This window comes from Mauremys reevesii, linkage group 5, assembly GCF_016161935.1.
Source record: "Mauremys reevesii isolate NIE-2019 linkage group 5, ASM1616193v1, whole genome shotgun sequence".
NCBI classification, from domain to species: domain Eukaryota; kingdom Metazoa; phylum Chordata; order Testudines; family Geoemydidae; genus Mauremys; species Mauremys reevesii.
The window spans coordinates 83,694,708-83,714,619 of NC_052627.1; the positions used below are offsets into that span (position 1 = coordinate 83,694,708).

General features: G+C 39.7%; 1 protein-coding gene and 1 long non-coding RNA gene across 10 annotated transcripts in view; one reads left to right on the forward strand and one right to left on the reverse strand.

The window, feature by feature from the left end:
- LOC120406073 overlaps positions 1 to 19,912 on the reverse strand; it is a 209,173-nt gene that overhangs the window by 110,680 nt on the left and 78,581 nt on the right. Inside the window, exon 5 of one of the 4 annotated variants that reach the window (XR_005599067.1) lies at positions 8,551 to 8,810. The exons of the other annotated variants lie outside the window; for them this stretch is intronic. This is a non-coding gene — a long non-coding RNA (uncharacterized LOC120406073). Of the gene's footprint in view, positions 1 to 8,550; positions 8,811 to 19,912 lie in introns of those variants that run through there. 4 annotated transcript variants of the gene reach the window in all.
- The window catches only part of MTUS1 (microtubule associated scaffold protein 1), a 195,804-nt gene that overhangs the window by 57,646 nt on the left and 118,246 nt on the right, over positions 1 to 19,912 (forward strand). For 4 of the 6 annotated variants that reach the window (XM_039540304.1, XM_039540299.1, XM_039540301.1 and 1 more), the window contains 4 exons: positions 9,920 to 10,087; positions 13,236 to 13,370; positions 17,612 to 17,716; positions 19,220 to 19,270. In XM_039540304.1, coding sequence (XP_039396238.1) covers positions 9,920 to 10,087; positions 13,236 to 13,370; positions 17,612 to 17,716; positions 19,220 to 19,270 — 459 coding nt within the window. The remainder of the gene's footprint in view (positions 1 to 9,919; positions 10,088 to 13,235; positions 13,371 to 17,611; positions 17,717 to 19,219; positions 19,271 to 19,912) is intronic. The other 2 variants (XM_039540303.1, XM_039540302.1) reach the window with 2 other exon arrangements.

Below are 19,912 nucleotides of genomic sequence, written 5' to 3' on the forward strand. Positions count from 1 at the left end.
AGAATTATAAACACACTTCCACATTGATTAGAGAGCTATGTGAGTACTGAGTATCTTTTTTCATTATCACTTTTGATGAGGGCTGGGATTTGATATGGGGAGGATGGAGGCATAGGTCTGTCAAGAGACAATCTAACTTCTGACAACTTGATTTTTATTTATTATTTTTGTCTCAAGCATATTTTCCCAGTATGACTTCTGTTTGAGCATTGGCCTGCTAAACCCAGGGTTGTGAGTTCAATCCTTGAGGGAGCCATTTAGAGATTTGGGGATTGGCCCTGCTTTGAGCAGGGGGTTGGACCAGATGATCTCCTGAGGTCCCTTCCAACCCTAATAATCTATGATCAAGAAGCTTTTAAAGTTACTTTAGCCCATGATGATCTGCTCAAGATTCACAAGTGAGGTTGACTTTTTGGTTTAGGTCATGAAGTTTGAGCTTAGCAAGTCTTGATAAATGAACATCATTATGTGAACGTTTTCATTCTGGTACAAGAGGTATTTTTAGCCTACTTGACACTATGTAGTACATACATACATTATTTATTTTTATTTATTTATTTATATATAGTTCTAAGCAGTAGTCCACTCATTACTCCAGGGATGAGGAATGCAGTACTTCTCACTCTACATGACAGTAACTAGAATAAATTGATTCAGGCTTATTACACTGACAGGACGGGTGACTGCTTTTATTCTTTATAACACTGCTTATTCTTATCTGGCCTAGTGTCTTCTGACTGGCCAGGCTGTTCTTCCAGTGATACTAATGTATATGCCCCATCTGCCTGTTTCTCTCTCAATAGTCTTGGGACTCTCTCTTTTTCTGCACTGTTCCCCATCTAAGGAACACCCTTTTTCTGATCTGGTTTGTAAAGCCACTACTATCCTTCAAGAGATATTTAAGTTCCACTTCATTATGCCTACAGGAAACTTGTCAATTTAGCCTTCTACTTAATTCTATATAATTTTAAAAAAATCACTAAAAAAAAAAACAACAAAAAACCTGTTCCCTCATGCTATGCACTAGACTTTGCTAATTAACTAATTAACTTTGCTAATCTTAATGAGCTCCTCCTTTTTGTTCCCCAGTCTTATGTCATATCTGAAATTGGTCTAACTTCTAGGGGCAAGGATCCTGCCTTACCAGTATTGGGAAGCTTCAGCACATAAATGGGGTGCTGTTAAAATAAAACAAATAACTGTAGTAACATGAGGGAATTGAAGTGGCTGTATTTTTAAGCGTGAGAGACTTGGATTGAATTGGTAGTTGTCAGACTTCCGTTGTGAACTTTGGTAAAATAACTTCAGTGTATTTGTTCCCTTTGGGGGTACCTCTCTACTTTTACAAGTGGCCTTCTGAGGATAAACTATAAATGGCTGGGAGGTGATTCTGATACCAGCACAAGAGAGGGGATATATAAGCATCCATGCCATTAAATTAAGAATGCACTTGTAGTATGTACTTGAGGAAGCTCTAGGACAGGGGTCAGTAACCTTTCAGAAGTGGTGTGCCGAGTCTTCATTTATTCACTCTAATTTAAGGTTTTGTGTGCTGGTAATACATTTTAACATTTTTAGAAGGTCTCTCTACGTTTATAAACTATATTGTGTGTAAAGTAAACAAGTTTTTAAAAATGTTTAAGACACTTCATATTAAATTAAAATGCAGATAGTGCAGTGGTTCTTAACCTGGGGTGCATGCACCCCCTGGGGCAGGGTCGGTGCAAGGATATTTTGTGCCTTAGGCGAAACTTCTACCTCTCCCCCCCCCCCCCCCCCCGCACATCAGCTCATTGAGAGGCAAATCCCAACGAGCCTTTATAGACCCAGGGCCAGCCATGCCCAGGGGCTGCTCCCCAGACCAGGTTCCCCCCTCCCGACTCCCTGGACTCCCCTGGAGGGTGCACAGCCCCCCCTGCAGGCTTCCCCACCCAGGTGGCCCCTGCCCCGAGTCCACTCACGGCCTTTGCCAAGCTTAGGCCATGCAGCAGCTCGGCAGGAAGGAGCTGCCATCCATAGGCACCGGAAAGCCAAAGCGTTCTGCTTGCAGCAGCAGTGAGCCCCAGCCATGGAGGAGCCAGCGCGGTGCAGGGGGACAGCAGCCCTGCAAAGGCGGCGGCGCCCCTAGCAGGGGAATAGCTGCGCCCTCCTGCCCAGGCTGCGGCCTGGCGCCCCCCGAGGAGCTCCTGCAGGCTGCAGTAGATGTAGGTGGGTGCCAGCCCCCATGTATGTGCGCCCCCCCTCGGCTCCCCCCTCACCTAGTATTACTATATTTCAACAACCAAAAAAGAGGGGAGAGCCCTGCCCTAGCCCCGGCCCCATCCACTCCCTCCCACTTCCCACCCCGACTGCCCCCATCAGAACCCCCAACACCCCCGCTCCATGTCTCCTGACTGCCCCCTCCTGGGACCCCTGCTGCTAACTGCTCCCCAGAACCCCACCCCCTACCTAAGCCTCCCTGCTTCTTGTCCCCTGACTGCCCGAACCCTTATCCACATCCCCGCCCCCAGACAGACCCCCAGGACTCCCACGCCCCATCCAACCACTCCCCACCCCCAGATAGACCCCCAGAACTCCTAATCCATCCAACCCTCCCCCTGCTCCCTGACTGCCCCCCGGGACTCCCCTTACCATGCCCAGGGCAGTCAGACGCTGGCTCCACGTGGAGGCCTGGGGTTCTGTTCACTCAGCCAGCAGCAGACTGAGCGGGGCCGACGGCTGGGATCCTGGCTGGCAGCCGCGTGCCAGACAAAAACAGCTTGCATGCCACCTTGGCACACGTGCCATAGGTTGCCAACCCCTGCTCTAGGATTTTAATGAAAATTCAAATAAATTAATGTCAACTTGAAATGATTCTGCAGGTGAGAGGAATGAAATGGGTGCCCTAAAAATACTGAGCAAGAAATTAGTTACGATGATGCTGAGGAAATACTTTGCGTTTATTCATAGATTCTAGGATTGGAAGGGACCTCAAGAGGTCATTGAGTCCAGTCACCTGCCTTCATGGCAGGACCAAATACTGCCTAGACCAGGGGTAGGCAACCTATGGCATATGTGCCGAAGGAGGCACGTGAGCTGATTTTTCAGTGGCACTCATGCTGCCCGGGTCCTGGCCACTGGTCAGGGGGCTCTGCATTTTAATTTACTTTTAAATGAAGCTTCTTAAACATTTTAAAAACCTTATTTACTTTATATACAACAACAGTTTAGTTATATATTATAGACTTGTAGAAAGAGACCGTCTAAAAACATTAAAATGTATTACTGGCATGCGAAACCTTAAATTAGAGTGAATAAATGAAGACTCGGCACACCACTTCTGAAAGGTTGCTGACCCCTGGCCTAGGCCATCCCAGATAGACATTTATCTAACCTACTCTTAAATATTTCCAGAGATGGAGATTCCACAACCTCCCTAGGCAATTTATTCTAGTGTTTAACCACCCTGACAGTTAGGAACTTTTTCCTAATGTCCAACCTAAACCTCCCTTGCTGCAGTTTAAGCCCATTGCTTCTTGCTCTATCCTTAGAGGCTAAGGTGAACAAGTTTTCTCCCTCCTCATGACACCCTTTTAGATACCTGAAAATTGCTATCATGTCCCCTCTGTCATCTTTATTCCAAACTAAACAAACCCAATTCTTTCAGCCTTCCTTCATAGGTCATGTTCTCAAGACCTTTAATCGTTCTTGTTGATCTTCTCTGGACCTTCTCCAATTTCTCCACATCTTTCTTTAAATGCAGTGCCCAGAATTGGACATAATACTCCAGTTGAGGCCTAACCAGTGCAGAGTAGAGCGGAAGAATGACTTCTCGTGTCTTGCTCACAACACACCTGTTAATGCATCCTAAAATCATGTTTGCGTGGGTTTTTTTTTTTTTTTTTGCGACAGCATCACACTGTTTGACTCATATTTAGCTTGTGGTCACTATAACCCCTAGATCCCTTTCTGCCGTACTCCTTCCTAGATAGTCTTTTCCCATTCTGTATGTGTGAAACTGATTTTTCCTTCCTAAGTGGAGCACTTTGCATTTGTCTTTGTTAAACTTCATCCTGTTTACCTCAGACCATTTCTCCAATTTGTCCAGATCGTTTTGGATTATGACCCTATCCTGCAAAGAAGTTACAGTCCCTCCCAGTTTGGTTTCATCTGCAAACTTAATAAGCGTACTCTGTCGTTGATGAAGATATTGAACAGACCTGGTCCCAAAACAGACCCCTGCAGAACCCCACTTGTTATACCTTTCCAGCAGGATTGGGAACCATTAACTACTCTCAGAGTATGGTTATCCAGCCAGTTATACACCCACCTTATAGTAGCCCCATCTAAGTTGTATTTGCCTAGTTTATTGATAAGACTATCATGTGAGACCATATCAAATGCCTTACTAAAGTCTAGGTATACCACATCCACCACTTCTCCCTTATCCACAAGACTCGGTATCCTATCAAAGAAAGCTATCAGATTGGTTTGACATGATTTGTTCTTTACAAATCCATGCTGGTTGTTTCCTATCACCTTACCACCTTCCAAGTGTTTGCAGATGATTTCCTTAATTAGTTGCTCCATTATCTTCCCTGGCACAGAAGTTAAACTAACTGGTCTGTAGTTTCCTGGGTTGTTTTTATTTCCATTTTTATAGATGGGCACTATATTTGCCCTTTTCCAGTCTTCTGGAATATCTCCTGTCTCCCATGATTTTCTAAAGATAATAGCTAGAAGCTCAGATACCTCCTCTATTAGCTCCTTAAGTATTCTAGGATGCATTTCATCAGGCCCTGGTGACCTGCAGGCATCTAACTTTTCTAAGTAATTTTTAACTTTTTTTTTATTTTATTTTATCTTCTAAACCTACTCACTTCCTATTAGCATTCACTATGTTAGGCATTCCTTCAGACTTCTTGGTGAAGACCGAAACAAACAAGTCATTTAGCATCTCTGCCATTTCCAAGTTTCCCGTTACTGTTTCTCCCGCCTCACTGAGCAGTGGGCCTACCCTGTCCTTGGTCTTCCTCTTGCTTCTAATATATTGATAAAAAGTTGTCTTGTTTCCCTTTATTCCCGTAGCTAATCTTGCCTCTGCATTCCTGTGTTGTTTGCCTATATTCATCCTTTGTAATTTGTCCTAGTTTCCATTTTTTATATGACTCCTTTTTATTTTTTAGATTATGCAAGATCTTGTGGTTAAGCCAAGGTGGTCTTTTGCCACATTTTCTGTCTTTCTTGCCCAGCAGAACAGCTTGCTTTTGGGCCCTTAATAGTATCCCTTTGAAAAACTGCCAACTCTCCTCAGTTTTTCCCCCTCAATTTTGATTCCCCTGGGACCTATCAGCTCTCTGAGCTTACCAAAATCTCCCTTCCTGAAATCCATTGTCTGTATTTTGCTGTACTACACTTCTACCTAGTGTACTTTTTCACTAGGAGGGTGGTGAAACACTGGAATGGGTTACCTAGGGAGGTGGTGGAATCTCCTTTCTTAGAGGTTTTTAAGGTGAGGCTTGACAAAGCCCTGGCTGGGATGATTTAGTTGGGGATTGGTCCTGCTTTGAGCAGGGGGTTGGACTAGATGACCTCCTGAGGTCCCTTCCAACCCTGATATTCTGTGATACCCTTCCTTAAAATTGTGAACTCTATGATTTCATGATCACTTTCACCCAAGCTGCCTTCTACTTTCAAATTCTCAATGAGTTCTTCCCTATTTGTTAAAATTAAGTCTAGAACAGCTTCCCCCCCAGTAGCTTTTTCAACCTTCTGAAATAAAAAGTTGTCTGCAATGCAGTCCAAGAACTTATTGGATAGTCTGTGCCCCACTGTGTTATTTTCCCAACATATATCTGGATAGTTGAAGTCCCCCATCACCACCAAATCTTGGGCTTTGAATGATTTTGTTAGTCGTTTAAAAAAAGCCTCATCCATGTCTTCCACCTGGTTAGGTGGCCTGTAGTAGACTCCTAGCATATCACCCTTGTTTTTACCCTTTTTAGCCTAACCCAGAGACTCTCAACACTTTCATCTCCTATGTCCATCTCCACCTCTATCCAAGTGTGTACATTCTTTAATATATAAGGCAACACCTCCTCCCTTTCCCCCATCTATCCTTCCTGAGCAAGCTGTACCCATCCACACCAACATTCCAATCATGTGTATTATCCCACCAAGTTTCGATGATGCCAACAATGTCATAGTTGTATTTATTTATTAGCACTTCCAGTTCTTCCTGCTTATTACCCATAGTTCCCACATTTGTATATAGGCATCTAAGATACTGATTTGATCTTGCCTCACAGTTTCCCCGATCCTCCTTTCTCTCTGCCATTATGGCCCATACTCCCTTCTATTTCTGACCCATCTCCCAGGTCTCCATGTTCCCCACTTACCTGTGGGCTTTGCTCACCTGTCTCCGTTGAACCTATATACTGCCTTCCATCTAAGGGCTCACTGTAGCTTCAGAATGCTCCTGGAAGTTAGATAAATATTCTACAGCTGGAAAACTGAGTTGGAGGTTAAGTGATTTAATCAGTTTCCAGTAGAAATCTGTGGCAGAGCTGGGAATAAAACACAGGTCTCATGTCTCCATCTTGTGCTTTGAACCAAATACCATAGTCCCCCTCTGGAAGAAGTATGTTTTCCAACAGTTAATATTTTTTTAGCCACTAGGTGAAGTGGCTGAATGAATTAACCACATTCCAGAGTGTAGGAACTAATCCAGGAAATATTTTGAGATGTAATTATTCAGTTTTTTCTTAGCATTTATCATTCTGCTCTTAATTTTCTAAATTTCAGGAAGGAACTTTTTTCCAGCTTACACATACTTGGTTTTTATGGTTTCTTCTTGGAATTAGCTACTTAATGGCCTAAGGCTACTGCTACTTGGAGATTCCTCCCCAAATTAATTTTTCTAAAACTGCAGTTTGGTGTTTATTAGTCACTCTTACGAATATTTTCCAAGAGAGCACTGATCTCTAGGGAACCAAAAAAGAACATGGGTCACCTATGAACAGGACTCGTACTTGACGTTTCCAAAGCTGGGAACTCGGCACCATTGGCTGGCTATGTTTATATGTACATTCTCAATTACTTTTGTTATAAATCAGCTGCATTCTCAAGACCATTGTCTGAGCTTTGAAAACAAATGAAGGGGTCTGGAGATATTTGCAGCTGTTAAGTTCAGGATGTGCTGTTCAAGCAGGGTTTCTTGAAGTCTTTCTCACACTCAGCTTCCAGATCTCTGGAGTGGAAGTTCATGGAAAGAATGAATAGGACTCTTTTCGTTTTGCTTTTAAAGATGAACCCAGCAACATCCCTCAATGCCTGGCATCCTCAGTACATAGAGATGTGTAACAGGTGGCTAACTGAACAAATAGAGATTCTTATCAACATGAAAATATTGCAGATTCAGCTTATACTGTTTCTATACTACCTGATTCTGGAAGTTCTATAGTATTCTTACTTTGCCAAGCATTTAATGTAGACTGTGGAAGAGGAGTCGTGTATTTAAAAAAAAAAAATCATGTACTAGATCAATTAGATCAAGTCATTCTGTAAAGTAAAAATTATTCTTGGCACTATTCAAAAAAGTGGTAGAGGTTGCTTTGTGGCTTTGAATTTTCTCAGTTTTGGAACTGTTTAGCTTCATATGTTTTAATCTACACCACTCACAATTTGTACCAGATAGTGGTTTCTGGCGTCATGCAAGCTCCCACAAAAGATCCAAACACTCAAGAATGGATTCTAAATATTTCTATGATTGCTTAAGTACTTCATTACCTTAGTGCAATAACTTGCAAACCAGAAAATCGCAGAAACCTGGCTCTTTATCAGGTCTCAGATTTAAAACTAGAGTGACATAGTGACATTTTACTCAAATCAGTTACTCTTAAGTTACAAAATGTACACTTGTCAAAAGTAGTAAAACAGCACTTGGTAAAGTGTTTCTTTCCTGGTATACTTGTAATGTCACTCATCTAATTTGCAGATTACTGACTTTTGCAATGAATCTTAATGATCAGGATGACTTAATGAGGTCCTGCTACACATTTGTAACTTGCATATATAAATGGAACATGCATTTATAACTGCTCTTTTGTATAGCTCAATAGTAAACCAATAAATTACTTTGCCTACCCTTAATTTTTAGTACTAAACAGGCCGGCATTGCCTATGAGCAATTGTTAGTCTTTTGGGCTTGAAACTTTATGGACATAGTCTTACAGCACCATCTGGTGTTGAGAAGTGTATTCGTTTATGCCAAGATGCATATACATTCATGAAGCTTCTTCCTTCCTAAATCTCCATGTAGTTGTCCTACTTTTTAAGACAGCCTAAAGGTTTTATGACCTTCATACAAATCTTATGTCTTTACAAAGATGTCACTTAATCCCTCATGCCCAAGAGTGAGAGGGAACTATTGTCATACCTATATGAAAACTAATATGGTATAAACTGGAGTAACTTAAATACCTGGTTTAATCATATTGCAGCTAAAGGATCTTGTGGGTCTAATACATGGTATTAATCTGAATTATGTGGTCATGGCAAGTGGAATGGGGAAAGTCCTTTTTTCTTGGTGAAACTGATGTGCTGTATTTTAACATTGCATGTTCTGCCTAAAACAAAACATGCTTAAGAGGAGATTACATCTGAAGAAAAGGAATTCAGGCAAAACTTTAGTGATCATAATATCCAGATGCCTGTATCTCTCCACTTCTTCTAAAAAGCATTTAATCTTCCCACTCTTGTTCTTCATTTACATATAAAGAGGTTACCTTACTTGTCCTGTTACTTAAAAGGGGGGTTGGAAAGCTCAGCACCTGAAATCAGATGTAAAGTGGCATTAATCAGAGCTGGCAAATGACAATCCAGTGATAGTTTAATATACCATTTTTTCAATTGAAGTTCTGGGAACAAGAAAATTCTGATAAACATAACTTCTCCTGTGGTCATAATCTTTTATTTTAATCCCAATGCATGTTAGTACAGTTTTCCTAGAATGGACCTGGAAGTCCACTTAGCTAAACATATATTCAGTTGCAGATACTCTGGCTTAAATAGTAAAGTTGTCCTGTTAATTAATACTACAGTAAATGTCATCTGACAGTGACAATAATACCTCCATTCTATCTCAAATAGGTTATATTTAATACTTCTCAGTTTTGTCACTTCTGTTTACAAGCTCCAATTGACAGGACATGGTAAACTATGCAAAAACCTCTTTGTGCCAGTATAACTGAATGGCAACAAAGTTCTGAGAATACTATTTATCCAATCTTGCAGAACCAGAAGTCTTTTGAGCTATCATTTCAAGTATAGTAGAACTTGCTGCTCTTGTTCATTGCTTGTGCTCGTTCTGCTCGTATATGGTGCAATTTACTTTCCAAAAGAAATTTCATATTGGTGCTATTTGTCCCTCATCTGAGAATCAGCATGCATTAGGCTTCAGCTATCAGCATGGAAATAATTTCTGATCCCTTAAGCTTTCAAAAACAGGAAAGAATCTGAGTGCCCTTTGAGCTAGAGGTAGTATTTGGAATTGCCAGTACAGAGAACTGTAACATGTTTTGTCCTTGCAAGATGGATTTTGACTTTCCCAAGTCAGGCACTTGCACAGAAGCACTGATTTGTGGAATCTGGACAAATCCTGTTTTGATATCGTATCCACAGTGCACAGATAAAATTGGATACTTTTGAATCTTAATAAATTCCTCATTGTATTAAAGCAGTCTTTGCAGGGTAAATCAAATCTTGGACTTAAACCTTTAAGGTGTTGTTTTACTACAGTCTTTTAAAATGTCTCCTAAAATTATTTTTATTTATATATAGTAAAAATGTGCCTTTCTTCTTTGGGCCAGACTTTATCCTTATTTGTACCAGCAGTAAGTGTCTTTTTAAAGTTCTATCTTTCTCTCCCTTAAATTAACAGGAGTGGAAACTTCTTCCAGAGGGAAGCCTGCCTCTATGAAAACATCTCTAGCATCTTGGGCCAGTTCTGGCAAATCACTAACTAAATCAAAAGTGCCCATTCGGAGAACTGCTAGCATCTCTTCAATCAGTAGTGCTCAGAGTGAGCAAAGTACTTGCAGTAATAATTGTAAGTATCTTTGTCAGAGTTCTCTGCTGTTAACCATTGTTCTCCAGGACCAAATCTTTCAGTCCTTAGCTGGGAAAAATGTATTTGAACGGGATTATTGCCTAGCTAAGGATTACTGGTTTTGGCCCTTAAGAATGTTGCCTTTTTACACATTTTTCTTTCTAAGAGGCACATCCTGTAGTCTTCTCAGCTGAAGGGTCTTGAGACTTGGTGCCTGACTTAGCAAAAATGAACTTAAAAAAAAAAGAGAGAGAGAGAACTTTCTACACTCTCTTGGTACATTCCAAAACTTCCTGGCATTACTGAGCATGATGCTTTCCTTGAAAGGGCTTTTTGTATATGGTGTAATAAGTTCAGAAAGTTTGACCATTGTGAATTGGATGTTTTGTGGTAACACTGAGAATAGTGCAACACAGCCCCTTTGTACCCATTTTTTGATGAACTATAATTCATATGTTATCCTGGTGTGTTCTTAATGAAATGTACTATATAGATGAGACTTGAAATTTCATTACTTTCTTGTTTGAAAGTTCTGAATATACAGTTTGAAATTACTAAACTAAAGTGAACATCATCCGTACATTTGGGTGTACAACGTAAATGTAAAAACAATGAATTCCTGATAAAATGATGACCAGTTTAAATTATATATTGTTTATGTCCTTAAACAGTGGATAAACAAATGAAAACTCTCGTATATCAGTTGCAGGAATGTTAGGGAATGAAAAACCATGCAAAAAGCAACATAAATTAACCCATTGATGGGGAAAGTGATTCTAACATTAAAGCTATTTAAATTCAAATATCCTCTTACTATTACATTGTCCTATTTTATCTTTGGGATTGGGGAGGGAAGTTCACTTATGCTAAATTATTTAAACAAAAAAAAGTTGCTGGATTGAGGATGATCCATAGTACACTTTTCTTTATCACTGAGTTGTCCTGTTTGTTCCTGCTATTTTTCTTTTCTCCTGAAAATAAAAACCTACCATGGGCTGAAAGGAATATGTATTTTTTGTATTAAAATTTGCAACATATTTCTTCTATAATCAGATTGGTTCTGTTGCCCTGACAGCCATGTTGACTTTTGCTGTTCAATTTTAGTACCATGACTGAAATTCCTAAGGAGGTTGTAAACGCTTTGTGCCCTCTCTCCTAACAAAGAGAGGTTCATCGCTTCATAACAAAGAGATGTATTCCTTTCAGATTAAGCATCCAAACCGATGACTCTTTCTTAGTGTGATTTGCTAGCTGGTTTAATCTGTTTTTGTCCTCTGCCTTGAAGCTTACATTTCTTTCCACTCTAATTCACTAAGAGCAAGCATGAGGAATATGAGAGGATGAACATGGCTGCAGTCTTTTTTGGCTTTAAGCTTGCTTTGATTCTTTTTAAATGACTATACCAGGAGGACTCCGCAGTTGTACAGAAACTGATTTTTCTCCTCGTATTTTCATCAATTCTACACTAGCACCACCGACTGATTCAGGAAGCCACTATGATATTACCTTATTGACTTTGCTGGTAGTGGGATCTTACAGCTTTTTTATTATTCCTTTGTTAGCCACGTTTACTGGGAAAAGAAGTAGGTCATTAGCCTTTTTTAAGTAAAAGCATGTTTGGTTTCTTGTTAAAGTTGGTAAAATCTATCAAATTAAATGCTTTAATTTGCTGTTTTCCCAAAGAAAATACTTTTCTTAATTTAAATTAATAAATTTACAGAAAATGTTCAAACTAAATCTTGACTTCAATGTTTTTGTGATTTGTAATCATATCTGCATTACATGTGGTTAATATTTTCTGTGCAGTGCAATTTTTTGCTGACCTTTTTGAACCATCTTGTCGGGCGAATCAGTACCTTTTTTTTTTTACTTTTTTTTCTAGAGGTATACAGAGTATTTCTTCTTCTCCTTATGTGATAGTTAGCTTATTAGACAATGGCATCAAAATAAAATCTAAAATTCTTCACTATCAGATTACTGGGACATTCAAAGGTCAAGATGGAATACTTCAGTAAACCTAATGTAATGTAAAATCTAGGATATAGTCCTGTTTAACATTAAACTGACAAATTGTTTAGCTTGATATTTAAGATGAGTTGATATTTTTCTGTAAAAATTAATGAAATATAACCTTCCTGTTGCTGCCTGCTCAGTCCTTTGTTGTGATTCTCTTAGAGGGTTAAGTTTCCTATGATAGTAACATGCTGCCTTTGAGTCTAATTAGCACTTCAGTTTTATGACTGTCTTCTATCTTCTAAGGAAACTGTTTGTGAAATTTTGGCATAATGTAATTGTGTATAATAAAAAAGAAAAGTATTATTTGCACTAGTAAATGTGGTTGAGGATTGAAAAATTAGAATTGCAGCACCCTGACCTTTTTTAGCAATTGTGTAGTGTGCACATGGTAAATTGTATTATGATGTAAATAAAGATTGAGAACACGGGTGTGTAAATCATAAGGCTTACAAGTATGAATTCCAAGTGCTATTTTTGTCCTTGTTTAGAAGTAATTGCATGCAAAGAAAATAAAGCAAGGTGTAGTATTTCAGCAGTAAGATGCTGATCTCAACAATTCACCTTGAGCCATAGGAATATAAACCAGTCTGCTTTCACCTTGACTTGACTTGCATGATGCTGTTCAGTAACTTGGTGGGGCTATTTTACATCTTCTATTAATGTATATAGAACAATTTGGGGGTGTCTGACTGGTGGAAGTTTAATATATAACAGCAAATTTATTTTTGAGTAATACTTTGATATGCTATGAAATTCTCAGGAGTATAATCAGACAACTATAACTGAACTATGGGCTCTAATGTCTAAAGTACATATGCATTTTTTGCACATGCCTGACTTGGACTGTGTGAACAAACCAAAGCTGCAAAACTTGGGCTTTGAAATGCGTACAATGAGATTAGTCTTGGTGAATATCAGACAAAGCTTTGTGCCAATTTATCCATGTGGACAAGATGGAAATACAGAAGCCTATACTCAGCTATTTGTGATTATATTATAAAATGTTACTAATTAAAACTATAGGAAATAGGACCATCAGTAACTTACACAAGAGACTTAATTTTTTTATAAAACATCTAGCTAAATGTGATAGGCTAATTCTAACTCTCTCTATACATGATTTTTGCAATAGCTACAAGTGCCACAATCATCATCAAGAATGGAGAATGGCCTTCAAAAGCTACGTGTCAAAATGGCATTTCTGGATCTATCTCTCTGAAGCCAGTGCCCAGACCTAGAGTGTACTCCTTAAAATCCACTCCAAAAGGTATCTGAATCTTTTTGTACATAATGAAACTAAAGTAATTCTTTACTAGCTTACTTTGTTTTACATTACTGTTTCCCAAAGCAGTGGTCCAAGAAACACTTGTTGGTAGTTTTGTGGAAAACTGGCTGATTACATGATGGTGTCTTATTTCCAGCTGTTGATGTTGCATTAAGATGGCCAAAAAGATATTCTTTCTGCTGTAGTTGCCAGAGGATTGCTATGCTGTTGCTAATGGGAGAGAAGTGGTCCACTAGATACTATATAAATGTATGTGCTCCAGAATGACCGTAAGATTATTTCCATTTCCAACAGATATTGAAAAGTAGTAACTCTCAGCGCCTTCATCAGACTCTTACAGAAAGTGTGATCTGACCTCATACTCAATTATATCAGTTGCCACATATGACTGTAACAAAACCCACACATTCAATATTATTCTGTCTTAATGTTGCTAAGTTTGCCATTGAAGCTTTTTTTGCATTAAGCCTAAGTTTGAAGTATTACTGTTTGGTATCTGTTGGAGATGGAGATGGAAAAGGGCACTTACCAATGGTTAAGTAAATGGTCTATCTGGGTGGCTGTCTTTGCCCGACTTGTTACCCGGTAACAGACCACAACATGAAAGAGCAGGGGTAAGGCAAGAAATACGTATAAAAGGAGTTCATGTCCTCAAGTGGGCAAAAAGAACAAGAGTATGTCTACAAAGCAGACACACCTGTGGCTGGATAGGGCTCACAGGGCTGTTTGCATTGTTGTGTAGACTTCTAGGCTCTGGGACCCTGTGGCTGGGAGGGTCCTAGAGTCTGGGCTCCAACCTGAGCCTGGAAGTCTACACAGCAATGAAACAGCCCTGCAGTTTGAGCCGGAGTCAACTGGCACAGTCCAGATGTGGGTTTTTCTTTGCTGTGTGGACATACTCTAAATATGGCCTCAAGAGACCATAGCCAGTCAATACACTGTTCACATGAACACTTGATGATACAGGGCATGGGTATATCCCTACTGCTCCCCAAGCTAGAAAAACTCAGATTGGAAATAAGGTGTAAATGTTTAACAGTGAGAGTGAAAAATCCTTGGAAAAATTTACCAAGGATCATGGTGGATTCTCCATCACCGACCATTTTTTAATGAAGATTGGATGTTCTATATAAGATCTGCTCTGGGAATTATTTTGGGGAAGTTCTATGGCCTATGCCATACAGGTCAGACTAGATAATCACAATGGTCACTTCTGGCTATGGAATCGATGAATTCCCATCCCCACTCATAAAAATGCTACTTTTAAGACTTGACCAGGATGAATAATAAGTATGTATGAATGTAAAATAAGGAAGGAAACCTTAACTTCCCATTTTAAAGCTTTTTGTAAAATGCTCCCAAAACTAATTTTAGATGACGAACCTCCTGCCAGTCAGAGTTGGCAGTAACAAGGGCTGGATTCAGTATCTAGAGGTTCCTTTTCACCAATACAACACAAAACAGTCTCAAGCCCCCACCCGGTGACTGGGATAATTATTCTCCCCCTACCCCCGCCAGGTGCCTCTAAGAGGTTATGCTTCCCCTCTCGTAAGCAAAGAGTCTGAGTGTAGCAAAAAAACTTTTAAGAAAAGGAGGGAAATAATGCAGCATTAATTTGGGGAAACCCCACAAATGGGGCTTATAAACACAAATCATGTGCAAAAGATCCACCACCAAGTAAGTTGGGCAGTGTTCTTTTTCCCTCAGGGTCTTAAGTCCAGTAACCCAAAAGTCCCTTTAACATGCCTGTCCCTTCTCTGCACCCCATTCACAGTTGCTGTCCTTGGACAATGCAGACCAGAGTTCAGAGGTGCATCTGCAGAGTTCACGTCCCACCCTTGGGAGGGGGGTGGGGGGGAAGAGAAGGCACCTTACTTGCCCCGCTGCTTGGGCATGCATTCAGTGCTCCTCTCCGTGGGGCTCTGCTCTGGCACCCTCCAACAGCCACCTTGCTGGCCTCATCTCTCCACCAGCTGCCCTGCTGGCTGCACCAAGATGTTTTCAGTGCCCCTCCTCTTAACACAGCTCTCAGTGATTTCATCTCTCAATGGGAGATCCTCACTGCTGGTGCACATGGGGCAATCTCTTGCATCAGAGATACCGTTCCAAAGGAGGTCTAATACTTTGATCTAGGTATCAATGATTTCAGCTCTGCAGCCTGTAACAAGACTCTCAATTGAGTCTAAACCAGCTCTGTTATTACACAGTGGAGAAAGGAAGGATCAAATGATGCCTGGGGCCCTTAGGCAAAGCTCATACCATCAGATATGTGTACTTGCCCCTCCCACCGCTCCCAGGCTTTGGAATCCATATCCCTTGCCTAGCAACTGCCATTTAGTTGAGGACGAATCCCTCAATTAGGAAATGCCAAGTACAGTTCTGCTTCCCTTGATTCACACTGCAAGGATAACAATGCTTTATTACTCCTGCCCCCATAACAAGGAGACTGGGGATCCCGCACCAGCCAAAAGTGACCATTTGCAAGCAATCCCATCATGCTGAGCACCTAGGCAAGGTGGGTGTGCCTATGCAAATGAGATCAGCTCCTGAAGTCCTTTTCCACAGCTCACCACTAGATGTCAGGGGAGAGCTCATTCGGACTCTACTTGCATGATGATAACATTGCAAGAGACTTCTTAATGCAAAATCTGTTGTCACATATTATGTAACTTCACCTCATCCCTGCCCTTCTCAACACACAGAGGAGAGGGAGCTTGAGGAAAGGTAGTCATCTAACTCTTCCAAGGGTGAGGGGACCATGGAGAGAATGCGCAGTCATTGAGTAGGGTACCTAGTGGCTGAGATACGTAGCCTGCCCTAGTCAGATGTTACTGCCCCACCTTCCAACAGGAGCCCAGAAACTCCTCAACCAGACACTAGCTCCTTCTGCTGCCCTCATTTCTAATTCCTCTTACCGGCTAAGGAGAAATCAGAGCTCTGCTTTTGCTTTTGGCAGAGATTGGGTACTTGTGCTATAACCTCTGCTGCTGCAAGTAGTTTATTTTAAACACCATCTCCTGTTTCTTGTTAAACATTTCATTCTGGTTCCTCTCCACTTACGCAGTGTCTGTACTGCAGCTGGGAAGTGTACCGGTAATTCCCAGCTCCCTTAGAGACCCACATTTTAGCTCTCTTTGAGCTAGGGTACTAAAAATAGCAGTGTGGCCAGGGTGTCTTGGGCTAGCCATGAGATTACAACCCCATCAGAGATTCCAAGTATGTATTTGGGGTAACAGCAACTTCTATTTTAGTGCTCTAGCTCAAGTGGACCTAGAGCGTCTCTCTCTACCAGATCTAGGAATCACACCTTCTAGCTGCAGCATAGACATACACTTAAGTGAGTTTATGTAGGACTTCTCCATCAGTTGACAAGCTTAATAATGCTGTTCATAACCATAAAATGCATCTGACCAGGTGCAGGTTTTTCTTAAATCTTTCTTTGTACAATTTAGCATCTGAACTACTGCCATACATGGTATGAATGGAGTAGCAGCTTCATTCAGTGGCCAAAATCAAGTGGCGTAATAGGAGATGGCTGAAAAGCTTTCTCTCTGGAATACTTGCTGCTAAAATGCTTCTGTCAAGCACATTTTGGGCTAACAGGTTACTGAACTCTGACATGTCTTAAGTCAGGAGTGGTGGTGTTGTACATTATTGTATTTCAGTGAAAAGTAGGAATTTGAGATAATTTCATGAAAACCACTACACAAAAAATTGGATTTAAAACACTGAATAACAGAAGTAGTTAACGCTTTGAGAGGATGGCAAGCTATAAAATAACTTGTAACTTTAAGTATGAAAGGCAGGGGCCTTGAGGTGGTGGTACTTTGCTGCTGTTAGTTGCAACTTCTATATTTAGATGTAATAAGGTAAATTTTTAATTTTGGAATACATCTGAAAATGCATTTCCTAACACTCCTTATTAATTTAAAACTATTTTAAGTAACTTATTTTTTTCCATTCTCAATTTTCAATAAAGAAAATTGACTTAAAATAGTTTTTATTCATCTAAGTCATTGTTCTGCCATTTTAAAAATCTTTCTAAAGGGGACTGTAGTTCGGAATCAATTTCCTCTGTAACTGTATGTTGATTCTTAAAAAGAGTTAAAGTTCAGGGTTTTAAATGATCGGCAACCTTAAGTTATTTTCTTAAATTGAACAAGTTCTTATCACTGATCTAGTTTTAAATTTTAAAACCTAATCTAAGTCTTTGGTTTTTTTAGGAACAAAGAACAAGTCTGGTTCACTGAATCAATGTATACCAAAATCAGCTGGACCATTTCTTCCAGCAAGGAAAACCAGTGAGCCAAGAGGCAACCAGATATTGGGTAAAGTCTTTCTCATTTACACTTTGCAATCTTCCCTTTCTTTAGTGAGAGCTCTGCTGTTCAATTTTGAAATGCTCAAGATTGCCATTTCTAGCAGAGCTTCAGCTGTAGCTGAAACTTTGAAAGTGGAGATGGATTTCACAAATCTGTCCCCAATACAGAAATCCCTAATTTACTTTCTTTGTCATCAGAGTGAAATACTAACCTTTCATTTTCTGGAAAAAAAGATTCAAGGGCCTGTAATGTCACAAATTTAAATGTAGATAAACACGTATTTATAAAAACGTTTTATAAGCAGGATTTGAATAATGCTTACTTAAAGTATACATACAAGATGAGGCCCAAATTTAGCCCCTTCTTGGAGTTTTTGTTTAGCTTGGAGTCCCTGCCAGAGCTTGCTCCTGAGCTTGGCTATTTCTAAGATAACACCTCTGCCCCCTTACCTCCCTGCCTCAGATACGCAAACCCTTTTAAATGCTGAATTAGCATTTAAAAGGACATATTTAGTTGGTTGTCTACACATTTAAAAGTACAGATATGAATATTCATGAAAGGTTCTAGAATCTGACACCTTGTCGTAGGTGTTTACTAACTACTCACAAAGTTCCTATAATGTGGCTTAGAGTTAAAATTAAACTGCATCAGACTAATGTACAGTAGTTAAGATGCAATGCAAATTGTGTTGCTTCCTACTTACTGAAGCATATGCTTGTAAGGTCTCACATAGAGATCTTGATACTTGCTATACACAGCCAGATGAGTTGAGCCTTTTTAATTCTTAATTTTTATCTTTGCAAATTGGACCAAGTAACAGTGTTCTTGAAAACCAATAAACATACTCTAAAATTCTTTATTTTTAAGTCTCTACCATGCAAGAGTTATCAGTAATAGTTCCACTTACTTAGCCTTTACACTAAAGGATACTGTCAGTTATGTGGTCCTTAGGTCATACTACTAAAAGACAAATTTAGCTTTTTTTCCCCGGTTAACTTTGAAGGCTACGTTCTCTAGTGTGTAACCACCGATTAACATTTTTTTCCTTTTTGAGAAGGATATGTAAATGTCTGCCCACAAATGAAATGGCTGACAATTACTACAGGCCATTTCATTCTTAAAGGCCTCAGAAGTGGCAATACTGTGGACAGAATAAAATAAAATAGTACTATCTGGCTTACATGAAGCACAGCCCTACCACTGCTAACAAATGGGATAGTTAAAAGTCAAGCTCTTAACTAGTGATGTCAATTAAAAGTGATTGATTACGGTAAAACAGTTCATAATTAACAGGAATCTTGTCATGTTTCATTCTCACATATCTTACCAGCATCTTAATGTCATAGCAAATTTTGGGATTAATATTTTACTGAATTATGTATGCCACCACACAAAGAGCGTACATGAAAAGAGGCTGGGAAGATGCTTTTTTACCCATCTACTGGAACTTATTCATAAGTCTTAATACAGTTTAGAATGTTACATCCATATCTTCTCTGAACATTATAGGTACTCCTGTACTAAATGGACCCCACAGACTATTGTCGGGTTTCAATTCTGGTGAGTCTCAAATCTGTTTTCTCCCCCAAATTGTTATTAATGGATAACAAGGGGAGGTCCCCACAATTATATATCCTTATGTGCCATCTTTAAGATTCTTTTGGTATAGTATCCTAGTGTTTACTACTTAAATTAAGTAGCCTCACAAGAAGTTAGTATGATGTAACAAACCATGAAGACTCAAGTTTCAAACATACAATTTTATCTTTTTCTCTGTGCTTTAGTTCTGTGCTATTAGACCATCCAGCTGCCAAACTGTAGAGTCTGTACTAATATTTGTCATCATATGCTTTGTAGACAAAATGGAAGTTTTTTAAAAAGCAACATACAAGAAACATACGGGTACAAATATGGATATAGTTACTTTGCAGTTTAGTCCTGTGGCAATAATTTGTTAAAACAAACTTGATGTGGTTTGGGAAAAATAGAAGATTCATGCTGAACAGAAGCTTGTCTTTTTTGATGGCGTGTGCTGACAAATTCTTGACTTTTTTTCTTTTAGTAGCAGCAGCCTCAGCATATGTTGTTGCATGCTGTGCTTGAATGGTAGGTTGCAGTTAACTAGAAATGTTGGTATCAACTTGTGTGACATTGGGAAGAGTGACAAGAGGTTTAAAAAAGTGGCTGATATTCTAAATAATT